Source organism: Chlorocebus sabaeus, chromosome 11 (genome assembly GCF_047675955.1).
Source record: "Chlorocebus sabaeus isolate Y175 chromosome 11, mChlSab1.0.hap1, whole genome shotgun sequence".
NCBI lineage: Eukaryota > Metazoa > Chordata > Mammalia > Primates > Cercopithecidae > Chlorocebus > Chlorocebus sabaeus.
In genome coordinates, this window is record NC_132914.1 from 93,011,631 (window position 1) to 93,027,893 (window position 16,263).

Below are 16,263 nucleotides of genomic sequence, written 5' to 3' on the forward strand. Positions count from 1 at the left end.
TGAAAAGATAAACATGATAACTTCATGTTGCCTTATCTTTCCCACCTTCTTTCCTGTTGTGATTGAACGTGAAGCCATTAGGAAAATTATCATACGATTATGTTAAGTGAAAAAACCATGATACAGATGGGCAAATAACCTTGTCTCTCAGATTTCGGTTCTTGATTCTTGAGGGGTCCATATGTTCTCTATGAGAAGGTTTTAAAACTGTAATTTCTCTCTGATCTAAAATGTGGATTGATGGGTGGATAGAATTTAGGTGGCGGATATGTGAGTGTGCAACTTTTAAAACTTTTCTGGATGTCTGAAAATTTTCATAATAAAATGTCGGGAAAACTATCACAGACATTCTCAATCAACACAACTTTGTGAATTCATACTTTAGCACATCCTGAGCTCCAAGCATATAGCAATATTAGATAAAGGATGGAAAAAGACATAGCCTACATCAAAAACTAGATATGCATCTCTGTGGACTAGAAATGAATGTTTTCAGTTTGTTGATACTTCCTGAATTAAAAAAATTTTTTAAAAAGAAAAGAAATAAATGAATATGCATTCAGGGGATGGATTCTGAAATAATAGGTCTTTGGGATCTGCTTTCAGAATGAGGCAGCAGCGGTCAGGAGTTCAGATACAAAGGAGTTAATATGACAAAAAAAGAGATCACAGTCAGACCCCCCCTTTTTTTTTTTTTTTGACGGAGTCTGGCTCTGTCGCCCAGGCTAGAGTGCAGTGGCGCCATCTCGGCTCACTGCAAGCTCCGCCTCCCGGGTTCACGCCATTCTCCTGCCTCAGCCTCCCAATAGCTGGGACTATAGGCGCCCGCCACCATGCCCAGCTAATTTTTTGTATTTTTAGTAGAGACGGGGTTTCACCGTGTTAGCCAGGATGGTCTCCATCTCCTGACCTCATGATCCACCCGCCTTGGCCTCCCAAAGTGCTGGGATTATAGGTGTGAGCCACCGTGCCCGGCCAGACTCACTTTTTAAAGACAGAGATTGGGTAAGGCTCTCCTTGCTAATGAAAGGAGGCTAGGAAAAAACAACAAACCAACCACATACACAAAACCCCAAACTATTATTCATGGCCATTTGATGAAATTCTTAAAAAGGGCTCTGCATTTCATCCAGCATCTAGTCCTGCAAATTATGTAGCTAGTCCTTAAGTCACCTAGAAATGAATCCAAGTTGCCCTCCTGGTTTTCAAAGAATAGATATAATACAATGAAATTAGATTAGAGATCATCAGTAAAAAAAATACCGTTTTTCATTTTTTTTGTTTTTGAGATGGAGTCTCCCTTGTCACCCAGGCTGGAGTGCAATAGCCTGATCTCAGTTTACTGCAACCTCTGCCTTCCAGGTTCAAGTGATTCTCCTGCCTTAGCCTCCCAAGTAGTTGGGATTACAGGCACATGCCACCACACCCAGATAATTTTTTTGTGTTTTTTAGTAGAGACGGGGTTTTGTCATGTTGGCCAGGCTGGTCTTCAACTCTTGACCTCAGGTGATCCACCCACTTCAGCCTCCCAAAGTGCTGGGACTGCAGGTGTGAGCCACCATGCCCAGCCCCGGGTAAAAAAAATATTCTAAAAACTCTAATGTTTGAACAATTAAATATCCTAGACAACTCAATGGATTAAAGAGAAATTCTTAATGGTAATTAGAAAAACATTAGAACTTGAATGATAATGAAGGTACTACATATAAAGGCCAATGGGATCCAGATAAAGAGATCTTATAAGGAAATGTATAATCTTAAGAGAACTTGTTAAAAATAAGAAAGACTAAAAGTAAACGAGTTAATAATCACTGGACTCACAAAGGTAGAAAAGAAATAAAAAAGCAAACTTAAAGAGAACATAAAAAAAAATAAAGATAAGAGCAGAATTAGGGAAATAAAGAAAAATTAAATAGATTGGATCAAGTTAACCAAAAGTTAATCTTTGAGAAAAGCAAATTAAGATCAGTATAAGACAATAAGAAAAAGACACAGATAAGCTTAGGGACAAAAAGAAGATTAAGGACAGATTGAGTAAAGGTTTAATAAATTATGAGTGAATACCACGTATAACTCTATGCCAATACAATTTTTAAAAATTAAAATAATTGGTGGCTGGGCAAGGTGGCTCACGCCTGTAATCCCAGCACTTTGTGAGAGTAAGGCGGGTGGATCATGAGATCAGGAGATCGAGACCATCTTGGCTAACACTGTGAAACCCCATCTCTACTAAAAGTACAAAAAATTAGCTGGACGTGGTGGCACGTGCCTGTAGTTCCAGCTACTTGGGAGGCTGAGAATTGCTTGAACCCTGGCGGTAGAGGTTGCAGTTAGTGAAGATTGCACCCCTGCACTCCAGTCTAGGTGACAGAGTGAGACTCTATCTCAAAAAAAAAAAAAAAAAAAAAAAAGAATTGGCAATTTTCTAGAAAACTTTGATTACCAACACCAAATCACAAATAAAACAAATTAATAACCATGACAGATGTTGAATCAGTAATACTTTTGTCTACTCATAGACATTGTGTCTCGATGGTTTTATAGATAAATTCTAACAAAAATTCAAGTAACAGATGATTCTATTCTTATATAAATAATTGCAGAGAGTAGGAAAAAAACATAGTGGGTAAGGGGACTTCCTAACTTACTCAAATATACAATGCAATATATTAAATTATAGGCCAATATCAATTATAAACATCAATACGAAAATCCTAAGCAAGCAAATAAACAAATAAAAGACAAAAACCCTAGCAGATCAAATTCAGCAATGTATGAACAAAAATACATCATAGCAAATAAAACTTATCCTAGGACTAAAAGAATGCTTGATAATAATTGCCATTCTGACAAACAACAGATGCTGGCAAGGCTGTGAAGTAATAGGAATGCTTTTACACTGTTTGCAGAAGTGTAAATTAGTTCAGCCATTGTGGAAGACAGTGTGGTGATTCCTCAAGGATCTAGAACCAGAAATACCATTTGGCCTGGCAATCCCATTACTGGGTTCATATCCAAAGGATTATAAATCATTCTACTATAAAGACACATGCACATGTATGTTTATTGCAGCACTATTTACAATAGCAAAGACTTGAAGCCAACCCAAATGCCCATCAAAGATAGACTGGATAAAGAAAATGTGACACATATACACAATGGAATACTATGCAGCCATAAAAAAGGATGAGTTCGTGTCCTTTGCAGGGACATGGATGAAGCTGGAAGCCATCATTCTCAGTAAACTAACACAGGAACAGAAAACCAAATACTACATGTTCTCACTCATAAGTGGGAGTTGAACAATGAGAACACACGGACACAGGTAGGGGAACATCACACACTGGGGCCTATCAGGGGTGTGGGGGATGAGGGGAGAGAGAGCATTAGGACAAATACCTAATGCGTGCAGGGCTTAAAACCTAGATGAGGGGTTGATGGGTGCAGCAAACCACTATGACACATGTATACCTATATAACAAACCTGCACACTCTGCACATGTATCCCAGAAGTTAAAAAAAAAGAATAGTTTGATAGCAGAAAAAAATTATTTTCAAATACCACATTGATAGATTACAGGAGAAAGACTGTCTGATTTTCTCAAAAGATGCAGATAAGGCATTCAACTAAACACAAAACTCATTAATAATAAAATTAGAAATAGAAGAGAATGACATTTACTTGATAAAGGCTACCTATCAAAAATCAATATCAAGTTTTATAGTGGTGAAATTTCAAACTATTTCCATCAAATTTGGGAAAACATTGTACTGGAGTCAAAAAAAATGGGGCATGAGAACTACACAAGTAAGACAGAAGTGTCCTTATTTGTCAATACCACGATGGCCTACATTAGAAAATCCAAGATAATCCATACACACTGGAATCAGTAAACAAGTTCAGCAAAGTCACTGGATACAAGCTCAAAACACACACACACACACACACACACACACACACAGAGTACTCCTTTATAATATTTAAAAATTCAGGTAAAGAACACTTTCCCAATAGCAATAAAATCTAAAGGTATCTAGGAGTAAATCTAATCAAAGGTCAAACCATTTTGGAGAAAAGTGACAAATGCCATTGAAAGGCCTTAAAGAGGACCTTAATAGACAGAAAGGTATCTTCATGTCTGGGACTACTCAATATTACAAAGCTATCACTTTTTTCAAAATGATCTATAAAGTCAATGCAATTGCAATAAAAATTCCAACAGAGGCTTTTGTGGGATTTAATAAACTTAATCTAAAATTCACACAAAAGGCAAAGAACTGATAGGTAAGATAATTTTAAGAAAGAACAATGTAATGAAGGGACTTGCCATATCAGATATCAGGACTCATTATAAAACTATAATAATATATTGCGGTATTGGCTCATGAAACATGATAGAAAGACAAGATACAGATCCATTCATATATAGAAACTTGATATACGATAAGGTAGCATTACAAAAAATGACCTCAGCCACTCATTCCCATGACCACATCTTAGACATCGCCATTATCAATAACTGCTACTCTTCCAATCTCAATTTCAAGCATCACATTCTTTGACCTCTACATCCTATTCTAGCTTGCTTCCAACTTCAACAATCCTTTGAAACCCTATAATCCTTGATCCTACCTCATTTCACCCTCATATCCCTATTTACCCAGTTTAAATTCCACAAGCAGTTATTGCCCTCTTGCTTCATTCTCACTTGGAAAAACCTCAACCCAGCTTAAAGTCATCTGTTTGTGTATGCCTACATCCACAATGCTGAATGTGACTAGGGAAAACACACAACCATGCTGACTGGTGTTACTCTAAATGCCACACCTCTGCTTGAAATGCTCCAAGTGGCTTCCATCTTACTTGGTGAAAGCCAAGTTCCTCACAGTGGCCTCTGCAGTCTCGTTACATTTCCTCTTCCATGTGTCTTCCCAGCTTACTCTGCTCCAGCCACACTGGCCTTGCTGTTTCCTGAACTCCTCCTCAGGGCTTTAAAGACTTGCTATATCTTCTGCCTAAACTCCCTTTCCTCTGCCACCTGTATAGCTATCCTTCTTACCTCCTTCAGAGTTTTTTTCCCCCTCAAATGTCACTTTCATAGGGCTTACCGTGATTTAAAAGTATGTTCTTCTAAAATATATCTTATCCCCTGTCCCTGCATTATTTTTCTATTATACTAAACATTTATTATACTAAATATTTTATTTGTTTATTAGCTGTTTTCCTTCACTAGAAGGTAGGAGACACAGAGGCAGGGATTTAATCTGTTTTGTTCACTTACTTTATTTACAGTGCTGCCACATGACAGAGGTACTTAAGAAGTATCTGTTGGAGGAATGAATAAATTTATAAAGAACTACTACAAATTAGTAAGAAAATTACAGATAGGAAATTTATGGAAAAGGAAACCTGAATGGCCAAGAATAAAGACAGGTACTTCTATAACCATTTAAACTGTGAACATTTAAAACTGTGAAAACCATTCTTAGGGCAGTAGCCTGCAAGCTATAGAAAAACAGGCGGCTGACTTGGCCTGAGGGCTGTGGTTTGCCAGCCCCTGGCCTGGTGACACACCTTCTTAAGCGCACAAAGTCACAAGAGAACATTCAGGGCAGTGTTATTTATAATGGTGGAAAATTAGAAATTGGAGATATCCTAAATGGCAAACAAACGAGAGAATAAAAATGGTATATTCATATAACCGCTTTTATATGAATTTTTTTTAGATGGATAAACCTCAAAACACTACATAAACAGGTAAAAAATGTTTTGCTTATTTACGTTTCAGAGATGGGTTCTTGCTATGCTGCCCTGGAGTTCTGCGGCTATTTACAGGTGCTGTTACGGTGCATTACAGCCTCAGACTTCTGGGCTCAAGTGATCCTCCTGCTTTAGCTTCCTGAGTAGCTGGTACTACAGGCGCACACCACCAAGCCTGGCTACCAAAAACATTTTAAAAGAGTAGAGAAGATATCATGATGTGCATGGAATTCTGAAATACTCAATATATATATAAGTAATAAAATAGTAAAAACGTGAAAGTGGATGATCAACACTAAGTTCACCATTGTGGTTATTCTGTGGACAAAGGGAGGCAACTGGGCTTGTGTCTGGGTACATCAGGGACTTCAAAAGCATCTGTAACATTTTATAACTTAAATGAGAATATGAAACAATTATGGCAAAGTATGTGATTTGCTAACCCTTTGAAGGTGTGTGTGTGGGTGCTCATCACATAACATTTTTCCTATTTGTAATGTTTCATAATAAAATATATTTAACTTGCTGTGAGTTTAATTTGGAGCATTTGGTGAGCACTTTATATCCAAGTGTTGACACAAGATTTCATGCCCACATTTGAGTTCGTGTTAAGGAACAAGTCAGCACTAAATACAATAATTTGCTTTTCTACAAGGAAAGAATAGGGGCAAGATGAACACAGAAACTGAGAATTCATACCACCATCATGGCATGCCCTTTAAAAGAAGGAACAGAACAACATCACAGGGAAATTGAGTCAGAAGAAATAGGAGCCCATACTGAGTAAACTCAAAGAGCTTTATTTATGTAGTGAGCAGTGTTTTGGCTTTGGTACACATCATTTTCATATTCAGTTAATGTCATTAATTTGAATTTTTTGGCTTCATTATTTGGCTTATATTTAGTTTGTAAAATTACTTTTGCTTTCTAATTGTAAAAAAGCTATAAATATAAGGAGTTCACATCTGGCTTTTGCTTTGTACCTATTAAGTTAAGTTTCTAAGAATATTTTTCCTTTCAATGGATCTGTACATTTCCAAACCTAATGTATTCAGTAGGCACTTTTTTTTTTTTCTTTTTTGAGACAAGGTCTTGCTCTGTCACCCAGGCTGCAGTGCAGTGGCATGATCACAGCTCACTGCAGCCTTGATGGCTCAAGTGATCCTCCCACCTTAGCCTCTCAAGTAGCTGGGACTACAGGTGTGTGCCACCACACTGGGCTTTTCATTTTTGTAGAGATAACTCTTGCTATGTTCCCCAGGATGGTCTTGAACTCTCAGGCTTAAGCAATCCTTCTGCCTTGGCCTCCCAAAATGCTGGGATTATACTCACCCCACTCAGTAGACTCTTAACTGTGTTTTAGAGTGAGAAAAACATACCAAAGTATTAACAGTGGAATAATGAAATTTTTGGTGACCTTTTTTTTTTTTTTTTACTATGATGTTTTGCATTTTCCAAATTTTCTATACCAACTACATATATCACTCTAATCATCAGAAAACAAACAGAAATGAGTTAAAATACCCCTTAGCTATATTTCACAGTTTCATGCTTATGGGGGTCACTATTTTATTACACCATTAAACCCCAGAACTAAAGTGTTCCCCTCATAGGATCCACAAGCTGGACCCTGGTTTGTCACATATCACTGTTACACAAGACCAGACCTGAAAATACGACGCCTGGTTACATTCATCTCACCTGAATGTAGAAGCGCAGAGAACCCCTGTGCGTCCTCCCACTCCCAGGCTGGTTCGCTCTCATTGTGCACGGGACGGAAGTCAGGAACTTCGTGATACCAGTCTATGTCTGTGTTGCTAACAAAACAGAAAATGATAAAGAACATATTGAGGAATTTTTTAGAACTTGTATAGAAATGAATCTATAGAGATTTAAACCTTATCTTCTACCTTCCCATTTTTCCTTTTTCCAGAAATAGTGTTTTAAGGAACTATTGTGAAGACAAATAATTTATTCCGCAAAATGAACTAGATGATCTCTAGAATCTTGCAAGGACAAATTACTTGAGTTTGTAATTTGACAAAAATTCTTGGTTTCGTTTTGTTTTGTTTTAAACAGAGTTTTACTCTTGTTGCCCAGGCTGTAGTGCAATGGTGCAATCTTGGCTCATTGCAAACTCCGCCTCCCGGGTTCAAGTGATTCTCCTGCCCCAGCCTCCTGAATAGCTGGGATTACTGGCACCTACCACCATGCCTAGCTAATTTTTTTTTTTTTTTTTTTTAGTAGAGATGGGGTTTCATCATGTTGGGCAGGCTGATCTCGAACTCCTGACTTCAAGTGATCTACCTGCCTCAACCTCCCAAAGTGTTGGGATTATAGGTGTGAGCCACTGTGCCTGGTCTGACAAAAATTCTGTAAAAGGGATGTGCAAATATATTTTTGCTTCATTAACAGAATGCAAGATTTTCCAAATCACTATAGGTTTTCAAAAGAGCCTGAAACACATGCAGCTGAGAGCAAGAGCCATGCACATTCACCTGCTGCTGCAGTCTCCAGTGATAGGGTCGCAGCTCCCCGCACAGTCACATGGTCGACAGCCATAGTCTCCGAAGCCCCAGTATCCCACCATGCACCTGTCACAATGTCGCCCTGCCACCCCAGGCTTGCAAGGGCAGTCACCATTGCTGGGGTCGCAGAAGGTCACTGAGTTGGCAGGAAGGACAGCTGATCCTACAGGATGGCAGGAACATGCTACAATAGAGAGGACAGAGAGGACACGCAAGGACCATGAGTGACTGTAGATCACCTGTGTGAACATTAGGCTTGACCATCCCCAAGTGGCTGCCCTTTACCACACAGCATATTTCTGAGACTCCTCCTTTAGCCAGTGAGTGTATGCTGAGAGAATGAAAGCTAATTAATGACAGATAAGCGAGATATAATCAGAAAAGCATGTCTGCTGCAAAAATAAACACATAATTTATCCTAATATGGAAGGCATGAAATATGAATGCCCTTTGGTTGGGGTGATGAGGACGAACCAGCAAAGAGACAGAGTGGAAGGATTCAGTGAGAAAGGAAAAGACATCGCCAGAGTATAGTGTTCTGGAAGCCAAACAAAGAAGGTTTCAAGAAGGAGGGCTGCATCGGCTGTGGCAGACGTTGAAAGGTCAAAGAAGATGGGGCATGTGATGGAGTATTGCACTGAACGGCATGAGGCTGCTGCTGTTCGTCACAGGAAGAGTTTCAGTGTAATACACAGTGAGATGGAACCCAGTGGAAGAGGATTCAGGGGAGAATGGGAGTAGAGGAATTCGAGCATGCAAACAGTAGCTCTTTTGAGGAGCTTTTCTTTCTTTTTTTTTTGAGAGAGGGTCTCACTCTATCACCAAGTCCAGAGTGCAGTGGTACCCCGACGGCTCACTGCAGCCTCAACCTCCTGAACTCAAGCGATCCTCCTGCCTTAGTCTCCCGAGTAGGTGGGACTACAAGCTGGCACCATTATGCCTGGCTAATTAAAAAAAATTTTTTTTTTTTATAGAGGCAAGGTCTTGCTATGTTGCCCAGGCTGGTCTCAAACTCCTGGCCTCAAACAATCCTCTTACCTTGGCCTCCCAAGTACTGGGCTACAGGTGTGAGACACTGTGCCCGGCCACAAGTCCTTAATACTAATCAAAAGTCCTTCTCCTCAGCCCTCTCCCTACTCCCAGAATTGCTTACTGCTCAGTTTGACAACCCGCAGTCATTTCTTTGTTCTTGGGATGGCAAAAATAGTTGAACAAAGTGTATATATATGTGTTTGTATACAGACATATAGACACACTTTTTTCACATATATGTATGTGTGAAATGTGCTTTTTGGGCTTATCACAAATTCATGAGCCCTAACTTCAGTTTTATCTCCAAACCAAAGCTCACCAACTCTATTTTTGCTTTTTTGAGACAGGGTCTTTTCTTGTTCCAGGCTGCAATGCAGTGGTGCTATCTCCACTCACTGTAGCCTCAACTTCCTGGGTTCAAGCAATCCTCCTGCTTCAGCCTCCCAGAGAGCTGGGACTACAGGTACACGCCACTATGCCCAGTTAATTTTTGTATATTTTGTAGGGATGGGGTTTCACCATGTCCAGGTTGGTCTCAAACTCCTGGACTCAAGCGATCTGCCCACCTCGACCTCCCAAAGTGCTGGCATTGATTACGGGCATGAGCCACTGTGCCTGGCCCATCAACTCTATTTATTCAATTTTACCTGGATTTAAAAAAAAATAATATTTCTTACAGTGGCTGTCTCAGAAATTCCCTAGGCTTCTCAATCAACCTACCCACTGAGTCTGATTCTAATTCGCTGGTAGGGTCCTCTGGAAAATCTTTTCTCCATTTCAAAATCTTTTTCATCTTCTCACTGCTTTCTCTGAGAATCAAGTGAGAAACACTGGGAGAAACCTTGATTGACGGCTCTGCCAGGCTCAAGTGATCCTCTTACCTTGGCCTCCCAAAGTGCTGGGATTACAGGTGCAAGCCACTGTGCCCGTCAGATAATTCTTATAGATATATAGGATCTATGTCTATCTGAGAAATGGTGCCAGTCTTCAGGGAACTTACAGTCTTGTGGGGGAAACAGAGAAGTAAATAAAAGATTTGCATCCATGTGATGTGCTGTAACAGAGGTATACATAAAGTACCGTGGGAACACAGAGGAAAGGTGAAGGCAACACAGGCTGAGGGAATCAGGTGGGATCCACAAAGGAGGGGTCATTTAGCGATCTGAGCCAGATCATAAAAGATGAATAGGAGTTTGCAAGTTGAAAAGGAGGGCAAGGGGCTGGGTGTGGTGGCTCACACCTGTAATCCCTGCATGTCGGGAGGCTGAGGCGGGCGGATCACTTGAGGTCAGGAGACCGAGACTGGCCTGACCAGCATGGTGAAACCTCATTTCTACTAAAATACAAAAATTAGCCAGACGTGATGGTGCATGCCTGTAGTCCCAGCTACTCAGGAGGCTGAGGCAGGAGAATCGCTTGAACCTGGGAGGCCCAGGTTGCAGTGAGTGAGATTGCACCACTGCCCTCCAGCCTGGGTAACAGAGTGAGACTCTGTCTCAAAAAACAAAACAAAACAAAACAAAACAAAATAGAAAAAAAAAAAGAAAGAAAAGAAAAGGAGGGCAAGGAAGGCAAATGCTGATTCCAGCTCAATCTTTAGACACTTTCCCCAGTGCATCTTTTTAAAATAAATTTTTCATAAATAAATTGTGGTAAGAAACACACACCATACAGTTGACTGTCTTAGCCATTTTTGGGTGTACCGTTCACCCCCACTGCATTTTACGTTTCTGCATTGTGTGGGAGCTCTTACTGCATCCTGGAAACGCTACACTCTCTGATGCCTCAGTGCCCCTGGCCCTTGGCCATGCCTGTGTGGCCTTTCCCCACCTTGTCCATCTAGATTCTGACAGGCTTTCTTGTCCCACTCCCTCCAGACAGTTAGGCACTCTCTCCTCTATGCTGCCTTTTTGCATATATTTCTATTTTGTGCCTATCACAGTGCATCATTATTATTATTTTTTTCCATTGGAAAAGGATTTTATTTCACCATAAAAATGCAAACTGGAATAAACATCATCTTTCCTAATGTGAATGTTACAGCTATTTTTAAGTATTTCTGAGCTTCACTTTGAAAAGAAAACGATTATAAAATTTAACAAGTTTGCAGCCTTAAATCTGTTTGAGACATTCCACGTAAAAATAATTTAGTGAACAGCCTTTTTTTCTTTTTTTGTGTGATGGAGTCTTGCTTTATTGCCCAGGATGTAGTGCAGTGGTGTAACCTCGGCTCACTGCAACCTCTGTCTCCCGGGTTCAATCTATTCTCCTGCCTCAGCCTCCCAAGTAGCTGGGATTATAGGTGCCCGCCACCACACCTGGCTATTTTTTGTATTTTTAGTAGAGATGGAGTTTCACCATGTTGACCAGGCTGGTCTCGAACTCCTGACGTCAAGTGATCTGCCTGAGTCAGCCTCCCAAAGTGCTGGAATTACAGACATGAGCCACCACGCTCAGCCACAAAACAGCTTCTTAAAAAAATTATTTGTTGATATGCCTGTCTTCCTTACTACTAGGGTCTGAATTCATTGACAGAAGGATCTTTATCTTCTTATTTTTATTTTTGGGGCCCCAGAACAGTGTCTAGTACATCACAGATGCCCTAATCAGCATTTGTGGAATTGTCTTGGAGGACATTCCAGGCTGTGGGAATCCTATGTGAAAGAGCGTGGCCCATGTGGGGGAATGTGAGAAGTTTAGTGTGCCTGAGTGGACACCGAGTGGAAAGCAGTTGAAGGAGATGAGGCAGAAGAAAAGCTATAGAGTCAGGTCGGATGGTGATAGGATCCCAGGTTGTGGAAATGCCTAGCTTTGGAGGTTGAATTTTGTCCTATGGGCATAATGAATCATAAGAAGTTGTAAAGCAGAATTATGACACAGTTAAAATTGAATTTTGACAGACACTTTGGAGGCGTTGTATAGACTAGAGTGGGGAGAGGCTGGTGGCAGCATAATCAAAGAAAAGAAAGACAGCAAGGAAATGACTAAGACAGTAGGTGTGGGAATGGGAGGTAAGTTTGGATACAAAAAACTTATTTTTTAAAGTTAGAATAGATAGGGTTTGGAGACCATCTGGAAGAGGAAGAAAGAGTTGTTGAGGGACAAATAGAAGTTGGAGAAGATTTTCAGGTGTCTAGTTCATGAAACTGAATGATTAGTGACATTATTCACAAAGATCTAGAAGAGAGGACTGGAGAAAGTTGGGGCAGATAGATCCATGTTGAGGGTGGAGATAGGGAAGGAACGGAAAAAGAATGAGTTTAGGATCAAATACATTAAGCTTGAGATGCTTAAAGGCTATCTTAAATATATCCTGGAAATATTCTGACACTTAGGAGAAAAGTTGGGGTCACAAACAAAGTTTTGAGAGTTGTCACCCAACCGCAGTTGAAATTAGGAGGGCTAGATGAAACTTCCCAGGGACGGTGTGTAGAGTGAGAAGATGATCAAGGATAGAACATGGTGGAAACATCCATAGGTACTGCCAGTTGGAGGAGCAATAACTTGCAAAAAGATTATTAAGGAGAAGGTAGAGAAGGAGGAGAAAAAAAAAAGAAGCCAAAGGATGAGAAAGTTTCAAGCAGTTAACAGTGTCAAACAATGCAGAATGCTTAAGTCACATACAATGGACAATAGGCCTGTCAATCAGGAGGTCATTGGTGACTTTTGTGAGAACAGAAGCTGGAGAAATACAGGCCCCGATGGTGTACTGTCCTACTGTTTAGATCTCTCTTTCATCTCTTTAACCAATAATCATTAGAGCCATAGTTCTCAAACCAGTATGAATGTGTGAGTTTTGCAAAAAATTTCTAACATCTGTGCAACCTCCCCCCGCCATCTCTTCCCATAAGCTCTCTTTCATTGAGAACCACTACAATAGAGCATGAAATATTGCTTCTTCTGCAAAAGGTATGAATTATCTTCTTGGGAAGAATCTCATATTCATTCATTTATTAGAATCTCATTCATTGATTGGCTCAATCAACCAACAAATGTTAACAATAATAATTCTAATGTTTATGAAGCATTTGTAGTTTTCAAAATGTGGTCACCCCTTAGCCAAACATGTAAAGTCTTTTGTAGCAGAGCCCTAGCCTACTTTTCCAGTCCTTCCTCTCATTATTCTCTTGCATATAGCCCTTGTTCTCATTAATTGGGACAATTTCTAGACACACCCTCCATCTTTCTTGTTTCTTTTCCTTTATTAATTTCAATATTGAAATCTTTCTTCTCATAACAATCTTTCAAAATTCTACATGTCCTTCAAAACTTATATCAAATGTCACCCTTAAGGGTTGCTGCAATTCAACCATTTGGGGTGGTTAGTGTGCTCAAGGTAGGAGCTCTGTTGGTATCTTCCCCATTAAAGACAGAACTTTTGACATACAATGACATTCAGTAAAGAAAAGTGGGGTTCAGCACCCTTCCCTCTGCCACTCCCTCCCATCTCACCAAAGGTGAAGCCACGGCAGTCACTACACTTGCCCATCTAAGGGACAGGTCCACCTTCTTTTAGAAGTCATTCCTTATTCCAATGCAGTTGAGTATGATTTACCCTTTCTTTGTAACCCTCCTGTGCTTTAAAGAAACACTTCTTCTTATAGCTCTGATCGCATTCTTCTTTGCATTAGACAACTGGGGGCTTTCTTTGTCTATCACACCAGTCTCTAAGCTCTTTGAAGTTGAGCATGGGCCTTACTCATCTATCCCCTGCAGTGCTTAGTGGAGGCAGACTTGAGTTTAACTCCTAGCTGAAATTTATTTTACCTTTCTGAGCCCCACATCTCTATTTTACCAGGTTTTCTTGAGGACTAACCCAGAGATAATGTACATCACTGGCACTTAGTAACACATTAGCAAATGGTAGATTACAGCTGCTCAAAAATGACCCTTGAACTGAATTAAAACGCCATGATGTAAGCACTACTTACAAAGGACAATGGAGGAAAACAGCATAGGAGACATTGTTTGAAAGGCTAATAATGTGTGTATTTAAGGCAGCATTTATTTACCCATTCACTTACTCAGCAAACATTTAATGGGCACCCGCTATGTGCTAAGTACTGTGCAAAGTGCCAGGGATCTAACTTGAATCTGCCATGTGCTAAGTACTGTGCAAAGTGCCAGAGATCTGACTTGAATCTGCTATGTGCTAAGTACTGTGCAAAGTGCCAGGGATCTAACTTGAATAAAATAGTCTCGGTCCTTGAAGAGATCCCAAATTTAGAAGAATTATTCCAAGATTTTTAAAAATCGTAATACCGAGGAAAGTAAAGATTTTGCCTCTAAAACATTGAGGTTCTAAGGAGAACATCTTTATATTCATACAGTTATGGTAATCACTGTCTCTACATGAAATTTCCTAATTTTTTTCTTCACTTGGTTTTTATTATGAGAACATTTAGGCATTTTTCTCTTAAAGTATCAAAGCACTATTGATTTATGCTTTGTTTCTAATTAAGAAATAATTCATGTGGATTATATAATATGCAATATGAATATATCAAAATGCTATATTCAAAACAGTATAGACATTACTTAAAATGAATTCACATACTCTGGTATGAAAATTATATAATTTTGAGATGATGAAACCTACAGTTACTATATCACTCAGTTAAGTCAGTTTGGTTCTTAAAGCAGATAGGAGAGATTTAGCCAGAGGAAAGATATTTTAAGAACCCCTTCTATGGTAATATATGGTTGTCCACCACTCCTATTTTTTCCTCTAATAGAAAATGCAAGCGTTTTCAGGAGTTGACCTGTCCCTTCTACCATATATTTTTAAAGCTACACTCATTTCAGGAATGGCCAGAGAAGAATGTGTTTCTGTCGTATGTGCTAGTAGATTTCTGTCAGTGTGACTTCTCACATAATTACAAGATAAAGATACCATTTGGAAAGTATGCAGAACTAGCTCCAGGCAGAAGGCCCTGACATCTTTCATGGCATACTTTTTCAAGACCCACACCGAGGTCTGCCTTGCATACTTATCTCCTGAAGCTTGATAGCAGTCAATATCTGACACATACAATCTACATTTCTTATTTTCTTCCAAAATGCAAACATATTTTCTTCTTGTTTGGAAGGAGAAAGGATCTCTTCATGTTCTGGTTCAGTTCTGATCCCCCAACATATATTTCTTACTAATTGTTGATTCTAAAATGCAACCCAAGAACTTACTTTTTCACAATAAATGTCAAAGTTACGACCCAGAGTGACATAAGTTCTTAACTTCAGCTTTGTCTCTTTTTTTTTGGTGGTGTTGTTTGTTTGTTTTTTGAGACAGAGTCTTGCTCTATCGCTCAGGGTAGAGTGCAGTGGCATAATCTTGGCTCACTACAACCTCCGCCTCACAGGTTCAAACTATTTTCGTGACTCAGCCTCCTGAGTAGCTGGGATTACAGACGTGTGCCACCACGCCTGGCTAATTGTGGTATTTTTAGTAAAGACAGGGTTTTGCCAGTTGGCCAGGCTGGTCTTGACCTCTTGACCTCAAGTGATCCATCTGCCTCAGCTTCCCAAAGTGGTGGGATTACAGGCGTGAGCCACCATGCCCGTCCTGTCTTCTTGTTAGACCAGTTGAACCATCATCATATACTATTATGCTGACATTAATTATTCTTTTCATTATAATTTTTAGTGTTCACAGCTGTGGTGAACTGTCCTTAAGAGCCAAAATACTACATTGAGTGGTAACCAGGTGTATTTAGAAGCTGTGTGGCCTAGGTGGTAGATCATTCATCATTGGAGTCATCATTTTCCCCCTAAAACATCTGTCCTAACCTGCTCTCATCCACAACCATGGTGGCAAAACAAAATTATTAAAAATGTCAATTTAATTTCCAGATATTTTCACAAGAGTTCATCAATAATGCATGAGACTTGCTTTGAATAGTACTTTTTTTTTTTTTTTGAGACAGAGTTTCACTCTTGTTGCCC

The 16,263-nt window shown here is 39.7% G+C and overlaps 1 protein-coding gene across 2 annotated transcripts in view; it reads right to left on the minus strand.

The window, feature by feature from the left end:
• Nucleotides 1-16,263, minus strand: part of NTN4 (netrin 4) — a 120,519-nt gene that overhangs the window by 16,600 nt on the left and 87,656 nt on the right. For both annotated transcript variants that reach the window (XM_008004297.3, XM_008004298.3), the window contains exons 6-7: nucleotides 8,260-8,473; nucleotides 7,463-7,578 (exon numbers count right to left, since the gene is read on the minus strand). In XM_008004297.3, the coding sequence (XP_008002488.2) occupies nucleotides 7,463-7,578; nucleotides 8,260-8,473 (330 nt within the window). The remainder of the gene's footprint in view (nucleotides 1-7,462; nucleotides 7,579-8,259; nucleotides 8,474-16,263) is intronic.